The 15,722-nt window shown below is 36.8% G+C and overlaps 1 protein-coding gene across 1 annotated transcript in view; it reads left to right on the forward strand.

The window, feature by feature from the left end:
- LOC122489907 (amine sulfotransferase-like) overlaps window positions 1-15,722 on the forward strand; it is a 46,846-nt gene that overhangs the window by 9,540 nt on the left and 21,584 nt on the right. The window contains exon 3 of the mRNA XM_043592180.1: window positions 4,097-4,249. Coding sequence (XP_043448115.1) covers window positions 4,108-4,249 — 142 coding nt within the window. The 5' untranslated portion in view covers window positions 4,097-4,107. The remainder of the gene's footprint in view (window positions 1-4,096; window positions 4,250-15,722) is intronic.

Consider the following 15,722-nt stretch of genomic DNA (forward strand, 5'->3'; position numbering starts at 1 on the left):
GTGCTATTGAAGTAGAGGCAACTCAATCCATTGTACTCCGGACTATGGCCATTAGAGTATCATGAGTGGGACAGCAAGCAAATACATCTTTATTTTCTGGTATCACTCGAAAGCAGAGATTTTGAACCATGCCCAGCAGCTCTGAGTAGCACTGACCTGCTTGAACCATTTACTGTCCATTATTTGTAGTAAATGCATCAGGGCTTCCCCCCCAGTCATTTGGATGATCTGCTGGTTAGCATCAGCCTAATCCTTCCTCCTTAATGGGTTATTGATTCTGGGAGTTCTGCTAATGGGTGAATCCTTAAATCTCTTTGTGGAAATTTTAGTCTTTGTGTCTTTATCAGCAGCAACACAATTATTCTTCTCACTGGCATTTATATTAGAATTTAACACTTAATTTGAATGAACAAACTATTGGTGAGTAGTTTCATTCTTGATGGGGGTGAAAATCTTTTCACTTTTCCTTTCTAGGTTCTTTGACTGTTATGATAATTAAATTGACTTAAGATAGATTAATAGGAGAAAAATGTAATGATATATGTATGGGAGACCCACAAGGCATGAAGAGTCAAAGACAGTATCACAAGTGAGGTTTATTTGCCATGCTGAGCTAAGGAGAAGCAGGTGAAAGGGTTGAGAAAGGGAATTCACAGGAAATGCAAAGAACACATGTTGGATAAACAGAAGTGTGTCCTGCCATGCGGTTGGGGTCTTTCAGAAATAAAAAGTTATATGTGGTAGTAACTCTCTTTGTGGTACAGGCCGGCATCTAAATTCTTTTAGGCAGTTAAGGAAAATGTAAAAAGCTTTTGTGAGTCTGGAGGGCCTTAATTGCTTTCAGCAAAATAAAAAATTCCACCTGCCAAATTGGTGTTTTTAGGGGTGACTTCCTCTGCCCCCCCTCACTTCTCTGAACTGTACTAGTTATGCTGTTTTAGGTGTTTGGTGATTATATCAAACAGTAGGCCCAGTTATCAGCTCTTATATATGGAACAAAAATATACTATAACTCTTTGCTCTGATTTTCAATAAATTGAGCCAATACATGTTTCCAAGTACTTATTTAGATATTTAAGCACATATATGAAAGAAAGGTACAATTCACCATGATAGTAGTAAAAATATACTAGGATCTAATATGAGTAGAGTATGATGGTAGAATTATGTTTACTTCATGAAAAGATCAAGATGTTACAAGCTCATTGTTGTTGTTTTGATCCCAAGACATGGAATTGACTACTCTTAGGGAGCCACTGCTTCTTTATAATGGAAGTTAACATTAGAGCCCAATGGGTATGGATGTGTAAATTAGGTTGTTTCTTTGAACACAGGATGGCAAAGAAGAGACACCTTAAATAACTCTAGTGACAGAATAACTTACCTCCTCTCTCTTCCTCCACCCTTCCCTCTCTGGTCCCCCACTTCCTTCCCTGGATGTGAATTCTTATTGATGCTTACAACTAATTTGCAGCTTTCATGAATCTCCTTTGTAGAATTCCCCTGGAAAGCCATCTGGCCCTGGACTCTTGTGTTTTGTGGAGTTTTGATTACTAATTCTATTTCTTTACTGGTTATGGGTCTTTTCAAATTTTCTATGTCTTCCTGTTTCAGTTTTGGTAGTTAATATGTTTTTAGTAATTTGTCCATTTCTTCCAGATTGCCAATAATATTCTCTTATTTGTATTTTTGCTGTGTTGATTGTGATCCCTCCTCTTTCATTCTTGATTTTATTTATTTGGGTCCTTTTCTTTTTCTTTTTGATCAAACTGGCTAGGGGATTTATCAATTTTGTTAATTCTTTCAAAGAACCAGCTTCGGGTTTCATTGATCTGTTCTCATGTTTTTTTGTTTGTTTGTTTTTGTTTTTTGTTTGTTTTGTTGTTTTTGTTTTTGTTTTGGTTTTGGTTTCAATAGCATTGATTTCTGCTCTAATCTTTATTATTTCCTGTCTTCTGCTGGTTTGGGGTTTTATTTGCTGTTCTCTTTCTAGTTCTTTAAGGTGTAATGTTAGATTTTGTATCTGAGACCTTTCTTCCTTTTTAGGAAGGCTGGAATGCTACATACTTCCCTGTTAACACTGCCTTTGCCGCATCCCAGAGGTTTTGGGTTGTGGTGTTATCATTTACTTTGGTTTCCATATACTTTTTAATTTCCTCTTTAATTTCTTGGTTAACCCATTCATTCTTTAGTAGGATGTCCTTTAGTCTCCAAGTATTTGTTATCTTTCCTTATTTTTTCTTGTGGTTGATTTCAAGTTTCATAGCATTGTGGTCTGAAAATATGCATGTAGTATCTCAATCTTTTTGTACTTGTTGAAGGTGATGAATCTCCTTTGTAAAGAGAGGCTGTCATTCCTAGTTTTTCTAGTAATAGTGTGACTGCAAAAATATTTTTTAAGTTACTTACTTCCCTGTTTCTTAAAATGAGCCTTGGCCCAGGCTTCCTGGAATTGCTTTGAAAATTGTGTGATTCTGAAGGTCTTATTTTTTCAACTCTTCCTATGACTAACTATTTTGTGGAAATGGAAATAAAGGACAGTTCAGAGTCATGTAGAAGAACCCCCAAGTCAAATAAAACCTCAGAGTTCATAGTATCAAAATAGATTTTTTTCATAAGGCTACCTACAGATAATAATGAAAGGCAAAGTATACCCATCAATGATGACTCACAAAGTTTGGTTTGCACTTTCAGCATATGACCCATAATTTGAATGTTTTCTTCCATACTTACTTTGTGCCATTGTCCATTGGTCATTATGGACAATTTAATTGCTCACATGCAATTTCTCAGGCATTCTGGAATATATTCATGTCTATTAGTTCATGCCTGTTCCACCCCAATTACTCTAAGCAAGTAGCAAGTTAGGAAATAAAGCAAAGTTCAAATTAAAAGTTACCGAAAACCTTATGAATACATAACTCCCACCCAGAAAGTATATAAATAAAACTTGTACAAGCCTGCTAGAAGCTAAAATATTGTACTACAGTTCCAGGGGGATAAAAACTCAGCTGCTGAAGGAGTAGTGGGAAACAAATGTTTCTGAAGCCCATTCAAGTCCACTTTGTATATTCAATCTCTCTCTTCCGATATCTTTCTATGATTATATCTATCTATCTATCTATCTATCTATCTATCTAATGTATATATGATTTCTGCTTTAGATATATCTATATATATGTGATTCTATCTATCTATCTATCTATCTATCTATCTATCTATATCTATATATATGTGATTCTATCTATATATCTATATATATGTATCTATATATATATCTATATAGATCTATAGATCTATATATCTATAGATCTATAGATCTATATATCTATATATATAGATATATATATCTATATATAGATCTATATGTCTATATATATCTATAGATCTATATATCTATATATATCTGTATATATGTGATATATATCTGTATATATGTGATATATATATACATATATCTATATCTATATCTATATCTATATCTATATATATCTGTATATATGTGATATATATCTGTATATATGTGATTCTATCTATATATCTATATATATGTATCTATATATATATCTATATATATCTATAGATCTATATATCTATATATATCTATAGATCTATATATCTATATATATAGATATATATATATCTATATATAGATCTATATATCTATATATATCTATAGATCTATATATCTATATAGATCTATCTATCTATCTATATATATATGTGATTCTATCTATTCTATCTAATCTATCATCTATTATCTATCTATGATTTCTGATTAAGAGCATTTTTTTTGCAATTGCATAATTATTTTTTCACTATTTCCCCTGTACCTACATAAATGGAGCACACACACATAAAACTAAGACCTAGCCCATAAACACCTGGCTCCTGGGCATCAGACCAAACTCTACAGGTCTGGAATCTAGTATAGTAGCTTCCAGAGCCAGTCAGGTGTCAGTGTTTGTGAAGAAAACAAGAGATAAGCTTCTTCTCTCAGCATATATATATATAGCCACCAACTGAAAATATGGAAGGGAATACTGCATAAAATTTTACTGCATTTCTTCCAAATAATTTTGTCTGTTTTTTGTAGGTAACTGAAATATGGAAGATGCAGACTCATTTTTATTCAAATTTAAAGGATATCATTTTGGTCGTGAAGAACTTGATATTGGATTTATAGAAAATTTAGATGATTTTGTAATCAGAGAAAGTGATGTCTTCATTATTACATACCCCAAATCTGGTGAGTTCTGTATTCTAATAGCTAATCAAATAAATGAAATGATACTTTTATAATATTGGAATTCTGTCTTTTTACTAGTAGTATATACAGAGATAAACACTTGATGCATTAGATATTATAGTGTGAGCTGAATTGAATATTCTATGAATTAAGATCTTTTACAACATAGCTGTAAGTTATTTTTTGTTTGTACAAGAAAATGGAGAAAATATTGAAGTAGATAGATTGAAGACACCCTATCAAACACTAAATTGCTGAAGTGGCTGGGAAAGGACTCAGGAATATGTACCATTTAGGCAGCTACTTCAGACATATAGTTGAGCTGCATTTAATAGCCAAGTGCATGAGAAGGAAAATTAACTTATACTAATTACCATAGTGTGTAATAATCCCAAAGTATATGGGTCTTATTTTGTTATAGCACTCATATCAGGCTAATATATATGTGTGTGTATATATGCATATATACCTATTTATGTGTGTATATACTTTCACAGCTATTCAAATTCTTTGCCAATGTTTTAAATGGATTTTTGTTATTTTTGCTATTTTCTTGTATGAGTTCTTGATATATTTTGGATATTGACCCTTTATTTGATAAACGATTTACAAATATTTCCCCTTTTAATAGGTTGCCTTTCCATTTTGTTGATAGTTTGCTGTACAGAAGCTTGTTAGTTTGATATTCTCCCACTTGCCTACTTTTGTTTTTGTTGCATTTGTTTTTGGTGTCATATCCCCACTCCCATAACAAAACCATTGCTAAGACCAATGTCTTATCCTCTGCTTTCTTCTAAGAGTTTTATGCTTCCAGGTCTTACATTCATATCTTTAAACTGTTCTGAGTTAACTTTTGTGTATGGTGTAAGAGAGTGGTCCAGTTTCATTCTTTTGCATGTGGCTCTCCAGTTTTCCCAACACCATTTATTGAAGAGTCTATCCTATCCCCATAATATATTCTCATCTCCTTTGCCATAAATTAATTGACCATACAGATGTTGGTTAACATCTGTAATCTCTATTTTGTTCCATTGGTTAACCTGTCTTTTTTTCCTTTAATACCAGTATCATAGTGTTTTGGTTAGTATAACTTGGTAATATTATTTGAAACCAAGAAGTCTGATGCCTCAGGCTTTGTTCTATTTTCTCAAAATTGCTTTAGCTATTTGGGGTCTTGTATGCTTACAAACAAATTTTAGGACTGTTTGTTCTATTTCTGTGACAAATGACATTGTAACATTGATAGGGATTGCACTGAATCTGTAGATTGCTTTGTGTAGTATGGACAATTTAACAATGTTGTTTCTTCTTATCCATGAGCATGGAATATTTTTTCATTTATTTGTGATATCTAACATTTCTTCTAGTAGTGTCTTCTAGTTTTCAATGTACAAGTCTTTTACCTCCTTGGATAAATTTATTCCTACATATTTTTTTCTTTTTGATGCTATCATAAATGAGATGTTTCTTAATTTCTCTGATAGTTTGTTGTTAGTATATAGAAAGGCAACTTATGGGGCTCCTGGGCAGCTCAGTCGGTTAAGCATCCAACTCTTGATTTTGGCTTAGGTCATTATCTCACGGTTTGTGGGTTCCAGCCCTGCATTGGGCTGTGTGTTGAAAGTGCAGAGCCTGCTTGGGATTCTCTCTCCCTCTCTCTCTGCCCCTCCCCCACTCACACATGTGCATGCGCTCTCTCTCTGTAAAAAAATGGAAATAAACAAATTTAAAGGAAAAGAAATGCAACTTATATTTGCATTCTTATTTCATATTCTGCAATTTAACAACTTAATTGAATTTTTATTAGTTCTAACAGTGGTTTTGGTAGACTCTTTAGGTCTTCCTGTATATAATATCATGATCATCTGCAAATAGAGAGTTTTATTCTTCCTTTCTATCTTGGATCCCTTTTATTTCTTTTCCTAGCCTAATTGCTGTTGCTACGATTTCCAATAAAATGAGAGAGAATGGGCATCCTAATCCTGGTTGTGATCTTAGATGAAGAGCTTTCAGTTGTTTATCATTGGGTATGATCCTGTGAACTTGTCATAATGTCATTTTGTAAGCTGAGGTATGTTTCTTCCATACCCCTTTTGTTGAGACTTTATATCATGAATGGATGTTCACTTTTGTTAAGTGCTTTTTCTGCATTTATTGCAATGACAATAAGGTTTTGATGCTTCATTTTGTTAATGTGGCACATCACACCGATTTGTGGATGTTGAACCACCCTTGTATCCCTGGAATAAATAGTACTTGATAATTTTGTATTTTAGTGTATTTTTTTAGCTTCAATTTTTTTTAAAACTAATTTTATTTAAATTCTAGTTGGTTAACATATAGTATCATATTAGTTTCAGGATTTAGTGACTCATCACTTAGACATAACAACTAGTGCTCATCACAACAAGTGCCCTCCCTAGTAATATCACCCATTGAACCCATCCCCTACCCACCTCCCTCCATCAATCCTGTTTGTTCTCTATAGTTAAGAGTCTCTTATTGTTTGATTCCTTTTTTTCCCTTCTCATATGTTCATCTGTTTTGCTTCCTATATTCCACATATGAGTGAAATCATATGGTATTTGTGTTTCTTTCTCTCACTGACTTACTTTGCTTAGCATAATGCACTCTAGCTCCATTCACATCATTGAAAATGGCAAGATTTCCTTTTTTTTGATGGCTGAGTAATAATCCATTGTGTGTGTGGGGAGAGGGTATATATACACACACATATATATGTATATATATATGTATGTATGTGTGTGTGTGTGTATATATATACACACACACACACACACACATTCATACACCACATCTTTATTTATTCAGAGGTTAATGGATACTAGAACTCTTTATGTAATTTTGCTATTGTTTATATTGCTGCTATAAACATTGGGATGTGTGTACACCTTCGATTCTGTATTTTTGTATGCTAGTAGTACAATTGCTGGAACTTAGAGTAGTGCTATTTTTACCTTTCTGAGGAGCCTTCATACTGTTTTCCAGAGTGGCTTCCCCAGTTTGTATTCCCACCAAGGATATAAGAGAGTTCTCCTTTTTCTGTATTCTCACCAACATCTGTGTTTCCTGTGTTGTGCATTTTAGCCATTCTGACAGGTATGATGTGATATTTCATTGTGGTTTTGATTTTTATTATCCTGATGGTGAGTGATGTTGAGCATCTTTTCATGTGTTTGTTAGCCATCTGGATGTTTTCTTTGGGAAAATGTCTATTCATGTCTTCTGCCTATTTATTAACTGGATTATTTGTTTTTTGGGTGTTGAGTTTGGACAATTCTTTATAAACTCTGGATACTAACCCTTTATCCTATGTCATTTACACATATCTTCTCCTATTCCAAAGGTTGCCTTTTACTTTTGTTGATTGTTTCCTCCACTGTGCAGAAATTTTATCTTGATGAAGTCCCAATAGTTGAATTTTGATTTTGTTTCCCTTGACTCTTAGAGACATATCTAGTAAATAGTTGCTGCAGCTGTGTCAAAGATATTGCTGATTGTGTTCTTCTCTAGGATTTTTACTTTTTTGTTGTTGTTGTTGTTCTCAGATTTAGGTCTTTTGTCCATTTCAAGCTTATTTTTGTGTATGGTGTATGAAAGAGGTCCAATTTCATTCTTCTCTTTGTTGATTTCCAGTTTTCTGAATACCAATTGTTGAAGAGACTTTTTTCCCCCAGTGGGTATTCTTTCCTGCTTTGTTGAAGATTAGTTGACAATAAAGTTGTGAGTCCATTTCTAGGTTTTCTATTCCATTCCATTGATATGTGTATCTGTTTTTGTGCCAATATGATACTTCTGTGCTCACTACAGCTTTGTAATACCACTTGAAGACTGGAATCATGATGCCTCCAACTCTGTTTTCTTTTTCATTACTGCTTCAGCTATTCAGGGACTTTTGTCATTCCATTCAAATTTTTGGTTCATTTGTTGTACCTCTGTGGAAATTGCTCATGGTATTTTGATAAGGATTGCATTTATGTATAGATTGCTTTGGGTAGTATAGACATTTCATCAATTTTTGTTCTTCGAGTCCATGAGCATAGAATGCTTATATATTTCTTCCTATCATCTTCAATTTCTTTCATAAGTGTTCTATATTTTTAGATCCTTTACCTCTTTGATTAGGTTTATTTCTTGGTATCTTATAGGTCTTGGTGCCATTGTAAAGGGATAAATCCTTGGTTTCTCTTTCTGCTGCTTCATTATTGGGATATAGAGATGCAATCGATTTCTGTACATGGATTTTATATCCTGTGACTTTGCAGAATTAATGTATCAGCTCTAGCAGTTGTTTGGTGGAGTCTTTTGAGTTTTCCTTATAGAGAATCATGTCATGTGCAAATAATAAAAGTTTTACTTCTTCCTTGCCAATTAAGATGTATTTTATTTCTTTCTGTTGTCATTGCTGAGGCTAGGACTTCTAGTATTATGTTAGAAAACAATGGTGAGTGTGGATCTCTTTCTTGTTCCTGACCTTACAGGAAAACCTCTCAGTTTTTCACCATTGAGGGTTATATTAGCTTTGGGTCTTTCATATATGCCTTTATAATGTTGAGCTATGTTCCCTCTATCTCTACTTTGTTGAGGGGTTTTATCATGAAGGATGTTGTACTTGATCAGATGCTTTTCTCTGGATCTATTGTGGGGATCATATGATTCTTGTCTTTCTTTTAGTAATGTAATATATCACATTGATTGATTTGCAAATATTGAACCACGTTTGCAGCCCTGGTTAAATCCCACTTGATCGTGGTGAGTGGTTCTTCTAATGTACTGTTGGCTTCAATTTGCTAGTATCTTGTAGAGAATTTTTGCAACCATGATCATTAGGGATATTGGCCTGTAATTCTCTTTTTTAGTGGGGTCTTTATCTGGTTTTGTACATGTGCTGCTGAAGTGAGCACTGTCTGGTTTTGGAATCAAGGTAAATCTGGCCTCATAGAATGAGTTCGGAAGTTTTCCATCCATTTTTATTTTGGGGGACAGTTTAATAAGAACAAGTATTGACTGGTTGGAGAGGCTTCTGGGAAGATGGTGGCATAGGAGGACGCTGGGGTCACCACGTCCTGCGGATCACTTAGATTCCACCCACACTTGCCTAAATAACCCAGAAAATTGCCAGAAGACTAGCAGAATGGATTCTCCAGAGCCAAGCGTAGACAAGAGGCCTATGGAAGAGGGTAGGAAGAGTGGAGAGGTGGTGCATGCTACACGGACTGGCGGGAGGGAGCCAGGGCGGAGGGGCAGCCTGCCAGCAAAGCAGAGCCCCCGAGTCCAGCTTGCAAAAGCGGAGGGGCCAGATGGAGTGTGTTCAGACAGCAAGCAGGACTTAACATCTGGAAGGTTATAAGTTAACAGATCTGCTCGGAGAACGGGAGGGCTGGAGGACAACGGGAGGGAGAGTTGTTGAGCCCCAGACAACAGAGCACAGCTTGGTGGGGAGCAAAGGTGCTCACTAGCACCATCTCCCTCGCCCATCCCCCAGCCAAAATCCCAAAGGGAACCAGTTCCCCTCATGGAACTTGCCTGCACCACGCAAACACCCAATGCTGTGCTTCTGCGGATCCATCCCTCCAGCGGGTCTGACTCACTCCCAGTGCTGCAGGGCCTCTCCCAAAGTGGATCTCCAAAGGATAAGCTAGCTGAGCCTGCCCCTCCCACCCCTGTGCACCTTGCCAATCTACCCCAGCTAATACGCCAGATCCCCAGCACCACAAGCCTGGCAGCATGCAAGTAGCCCAGACGAACCATGCCACCCCACAGTGAATCCCACCCCTAGGAGAGGGGAAGAGAAGGTGCACACCAGTCTGACTGTAGACCCAGCAGTTGGCTGGGGGCAGACATCAGGTCTGACTGCAGCCCCACTCACCAACGCAAGTTATTCAAGACAGCACAGGGGAAGTGCCCTGCAGTTCTGACCACTCCAGGGACTATCCAAAATGACGAAACGGAAGAATTCCCCTCAAAAGAATCTCCAGGAAATAACGACAGCTAACGAACTGATCAAAAACGATTTAAACAATATAACAGAGAGTGAATTTAGAATAATAGTCATAAAATTAATCGCTGGGCTTGAAAACAGTATAGAGGACAGCAGAGAGTCTATTGCTACAGAGATCAAGGGACTAAGGAACAGCCAGGAGGAGCTAAAAAATGCTATTAATGAGCTGCAAAATAAAATGGAGATGACCACAGCTCAGACTGAAGAGGCAGAGGAGAGAACAGGTGAGCTAGAAGATAAAATTATGGAAAGAGAAGAAGCTGAGAAACAGAGAGATAAAAAAAATCCAGGAGTATGAGGGGAAAATTAGAGAACTAACTGATGCACTAAAGAGAAATAATATATGCATAATTGGTATTCCAGAGGAGGAAGAGAGAGGGAAAGGTGCTGAAGGTACACTTGAAGAAATAATAGCTGAGAACTTCCCTGATCTGGGGAAGGAAAAAGGCATTGAAATCCAAGAGGCACAGAGAACTCCCTTCAGACATAACTTGAATCAATCTGCACGACATATTATAGTGAAACGGGCAAAATACAAGGAGAAAGAGAAAATTAGGAAAGCAGCTAGGGATAAACATGCTCTCTCTATAAAGGGAGACCTAAAAGACTCGTGATGGATCTCTCTACTGAAACTTGGCAGGCCGGAAAGGAATGGCAGGAAATCTTCAATGTGATGAACAGAAAAAATATGCAGCCGAGAATCCTCTATCCAGCAAATCTGTCACTTAGAATAGAAGGAGAGATAAAGGTCTTCCGAAACAAACAAAAACTGAAGGAATTCATCACCACTAAACCAGCCCTACAAGAGATCCTAAGGGGGATACTGTGAGACAAAGTACCAGAGACATCGCTACAAGCATGAAACCTACAACATCACAATGACTCTAAACCCATATCTCTCTATAATAACACTGAATGTAAATGGACTAAATGCACCAACCAAAAGACATAGGGTATCAGAATGGATAAAAAAAACAAGACCCATCTATTTGCTGTCTACAAGAGACTCATTTTAGACCTGAGGACACTTCAGATTGAAAGTGAGGGGATGGAGAACTATTTATCATGCTACTGGAAGTCAAAAGAGAGCTGGAGTAGCCATACTTATATCAGACAAACTAGACTTTAAATTAAAGGCTGTAACAAGAGATAAAGAAGGGCATTATATAATCATTACAGAGTCTATCCATCAAGAAGAACTAACAATTATAAATGTTTATGTGCCGAATACAGGAGCACCCAAATATATAAAACAATTACTCACAAACGTAAGCAACCTTACTGACAAGAATGTGGTAATTGCAGGGGACTTTAATATCCCACTTACAACAATGGATAGATCATCTAGACACACGGTCAATAAAGAAACAAGGGCCCTGAATGAGACATTGGATCAGATGGACTTGACAGATATATTTAGAACTCTGCATCCCAAAGCAACAGAATATACCTTCTTCTCGAGTGCACATGGAACATTCTCCAAGATAGATCACATAGTGGGTCACAAAACAGCTCTTCATAAGTATACAAGAATTGAGATCATACCATGCATACTTTCAGACCACAATGCAATGAAGCTTGAAATCAACCACAGGAAAAAGTCTGGAAAACCTCCAAAAGCATGGAGGTTAAAGAACACCCTACTAAAGAATGAATGGGTCAACCAGGCATTGAGAAGATATTAAAAAAATATATGGAAACAAACGAAAATGAAAATACAACAATTCGGGGCGCCTGGGTGGTGCAGTCGGTTAAGCGTCCGACTTCAGCCAGGTCACGATCTCGCAGTCCGTGAGTTCGAGCCCTGCGTCAGGCTCTGGGCTGATGGCTCAGAGCCTGGAGCCTGTTTCCGATTCGGTGTCTCCCTCTCTCTCTGCCCCTCCCCTGTTCATGCTCTGTCTCTCTCTGTCCCAAAAATAAATAAACGTTGAAAAAAAAAATTTAACAAAAAAAAGAAAAAAAAAAAAGAAAATACAACAATCCAAATGCTTTGGGATGCAGCAAAGGCAGTACTGAGAGGAAAATACATTGCAATCCAGGCCTATCTCCAGAAACAAGAAAGACCCCAAAAACAAAATCTAACAGCACACCTAAAGGAAATAGAAGCAGAGTAGCAAAGACAGCCTAAACCCAGCAGAAGTAGAGAAATAATAAAGATCAGAGCAGAAATAAACAATATAGAATCTAAAAAAACTGTAGAGCAGATCAATGAAACCAAGAGTTGGTTTTTTGAAAAAATAAACAAAATTGACAAACCTCTAGCCAGGCTTCTCAAAAAGAAAAGGGAGATGACCCAAATAGATAAAATCATGAATGAACATGGAATTATTACAACCAATCCCTCAGAAATACAAGCAATTATCAGAGAATACCATGAAAAATTATATGCCAACAAACTGGACAACCTGGAAGAAATGGACAAATTCCTAAACACCCACACACTTCCAAAACTCAAACAGGAGGAAATAGAAAGCTTGAACAGACCCATAACCAACGAAGAAATTGAATCAGTTGTCAAAAATCTCCCAACAAATAAGAGTCCAGGACCAGATGGGTTCCCTGGGGAATTCTACCAGACATTTAAAGCGGAGATAATACCTATTCTTCTCAAGCTATTCCAAAAATAGAAAGGGAAGGAAAACTTCCAGACTCATTCTATGAAGCCAGTATTACTTTGATTCCTAAACCAGAGACCCAGTAAAAAAAAGAGAACTATAGGCCAATATCCCTGGTGAATATGGATGCAAAAATTCTCAATAAGATACTAGCAAATCGAATTCAACGGCATATAAAAAGAATTATTCACCATGATCAAGTGGGATTCATTCCTGGGATGCAGAGCTGGTTCAACATTTGCAAATCAACCAACGTGATACATCACATTAATAAAAGAAAAGATAAGAACCATATGATCCTGTCAATTGATGCAGAAAAGGCCTTTGACAAAATCCAGCATCCCTTCTTAATAAAAACCCTCGAGAAATTCGGGATAGAAGGAACATACTTAAACATCATAAAAGCCATTTATGAAAAGCCCACAGCTAATATCATCCTCAATGGGGAAAAACAGACCTTTTTCCCTGAGATCAGGAACACGACAGGGATGCCCACTCTCACGGCTGTTGTTTAACATAGTGCTGGAAGTGCTAGCATCAGCAATCAGACAACAAAAGGAAATCAAAGGCATCAAAATTGGCAAAGATGAAGTCAAGCTTTCACTTTTTGCAGATGACATGATAATAAACACAGAGAACCTGATAGACTCCACCAAAAGTCTGCTAGAACTGATACATGAATTCAGCAAAGTCGCAGGATACAAAATCAATGTACAGAAATCAGTTGCATTCTTATACAGTAATAATGAAGCAACAGAAAGACAAAGAAACTGATCCCATTCACAATTGCACCAAGAAGCATAAAATACCTAGGAATAACTCTAACCAAAGATGTACAGGATCTGTATGCTGAAAACTATAGAAAGCTTATGAAGGAAATTGAAGAAGATATAAAGAAATTGAAAAACATTCCATGCTCATGGGTTGGAAGAATAAATATTGTTAAAATGTCAATACTACCCAAAGCTATGTACACATTCAATGCAATCCCAATCAAAATTGCACCAGCATTCTTCTCGAAGCTAGAACAAGCAATCCTAAAATGCATATGGAACCAAAAAAGGCCCTGAATAGCCAAAGTAATTTTGAAGAAGAAGACCAAAGCAGGAGGCATCACAATCCCAGACTTTAACCTCTACTACAAAGCTGTAATCATCAAGACAGCATGGTATAGGCACAAAAACAGACACATAGACCAATGGAATAGAATAGAAACCCCAGAACTAGACCCACAAAAGTATGGCCAACTCATCTTTGACAAAGCAGGAAAGAACATCCAATGGAAAAAAGACAGTCTCTTTAACAAATGGTGCTGGGAGAACTGGACAGCAACATGCATAAGAATGAAACTAGACCACTTTCTTACACCATTCACAAAAATAAGCTCAAAATGGGTAAAGGACCTGAATGTGAGATAGGAAACCATCAAAACCTTAGAGGAGAAAGCAGGAAAAGACCTCTCTGACGTCAGCCACAGCAATTTCTTACTTGACACATCCCCAAAGGCAAGGGAATGAAAAGCAAAAATGAATTATTGGCACCTCATGAAGATAAAAAGCTTCTGCACTGCAAAGGAAACAATCAACAAAACTAAAAGGCAACTGACAGAATGGGAAAAGATATTTGCAAATGACATAGCGGACAAAGGGCTAGTATCCGAAATCTATAAAGAGCTCACCAAGCTCCACACCCAAAAAACAAATAATCCAGTGAAGAAATGGGCAGAAAACATGAATAGACACTTCTCTAAAGAAGACATCCGGATGGCCAACAGGCACATGAAAAGATGCTCAACGTCACTCCTCATCAGGGAAATACAAATCAAAACCACACTCAGATATGACCTCAAGCCAGTCAGAGTGGCCAAAATGAACAAATCAGGAGACTATAGATGCTGGCAAGGATGTGGAGAAATGGGAACCCTCTTGCACCTTTGGTGGGAATGCAAACTGGTGCAGCCCCTCTGGAAAACAGTGTGGAGATTCCTCAGAAAATTAAAAATAGACCTACCCTATGAACCAGCAGTAGCAGTGCTAGGAATTTATCCAAGGGATACAGGAGTACTGATGCATAGGGGCACTTGTACCCCAATGTTTATAGCAGCACTCTCAACAATAGCCAAATTGTGGAAAAAGCCTAAATGTCCATCAACTGATGAATGGATAAAGCAATTGTGGTTTATATACACAATGGAGTACTACGTGGCCATGAGAAAGAATGAAATATGGCCCTTTGTAGCAACGTGGATGGAACTGGAGAGTGTGATGCTAAGTGAAATAAGCCATACAGAGAAAGACAGATACCATATGTTTTCACTCTTATGTGGATCCTGAGAAACTTATCAGAAACCCATGGGGCAGGGGAAGGAAAAAAAAAGAGGTTAGAGTGGGAGAGAGCCAAAGCATAAGAGACTCTTAAAAACTGAGAACAAACTGATGGTCGATGGTGGGGTGGGAGGGAGGGAAGGGTAGGTGATGGGCATTGAAGAGGGTATCTTTTGGGATGAGCACTGGGTGTTGTATGGAAACCAATTTGACAATAAATTTCATATATTAAAAAAAAGAAAGAAAGAAGAACAAGTATTAACTGTTCTGTAAATGTTTGGTAGAAATCCCCCTGTGAAGTCATCTGACCCTGGACTTTTGTTTGTTGGGAGATTTTTGGTTACTGTTTCAATTTCATTGCTGGTAATGAGTATGTTCAAGTTTCCTATTTCTTTCTGATTCAGCTTTGGTAGTTTGTGAGTTTCTAGGAACTTATCCATTTCTTCCAGATTGCCCAATTTGTTGGCATATGATTTTTCATAATATTCTCTTATAATTGTTTTTATTTCTGA

Source organism: Prionailurus bengalensis, chromosome B2, assembly GCF_016509475.1.
Source record: "Prionailurus bengalensis isolate Pbe53 chromosome B2, Fcat_Pben_1.1_paternal_pri, whole genome shotgun sequence".
NCBI classification, from domain to species: Eukaryota; Metazoa; Chordata; class Mammalia; order Carnivora; family Felidae; genus Prionailurus; species Prionailurus bengalensis.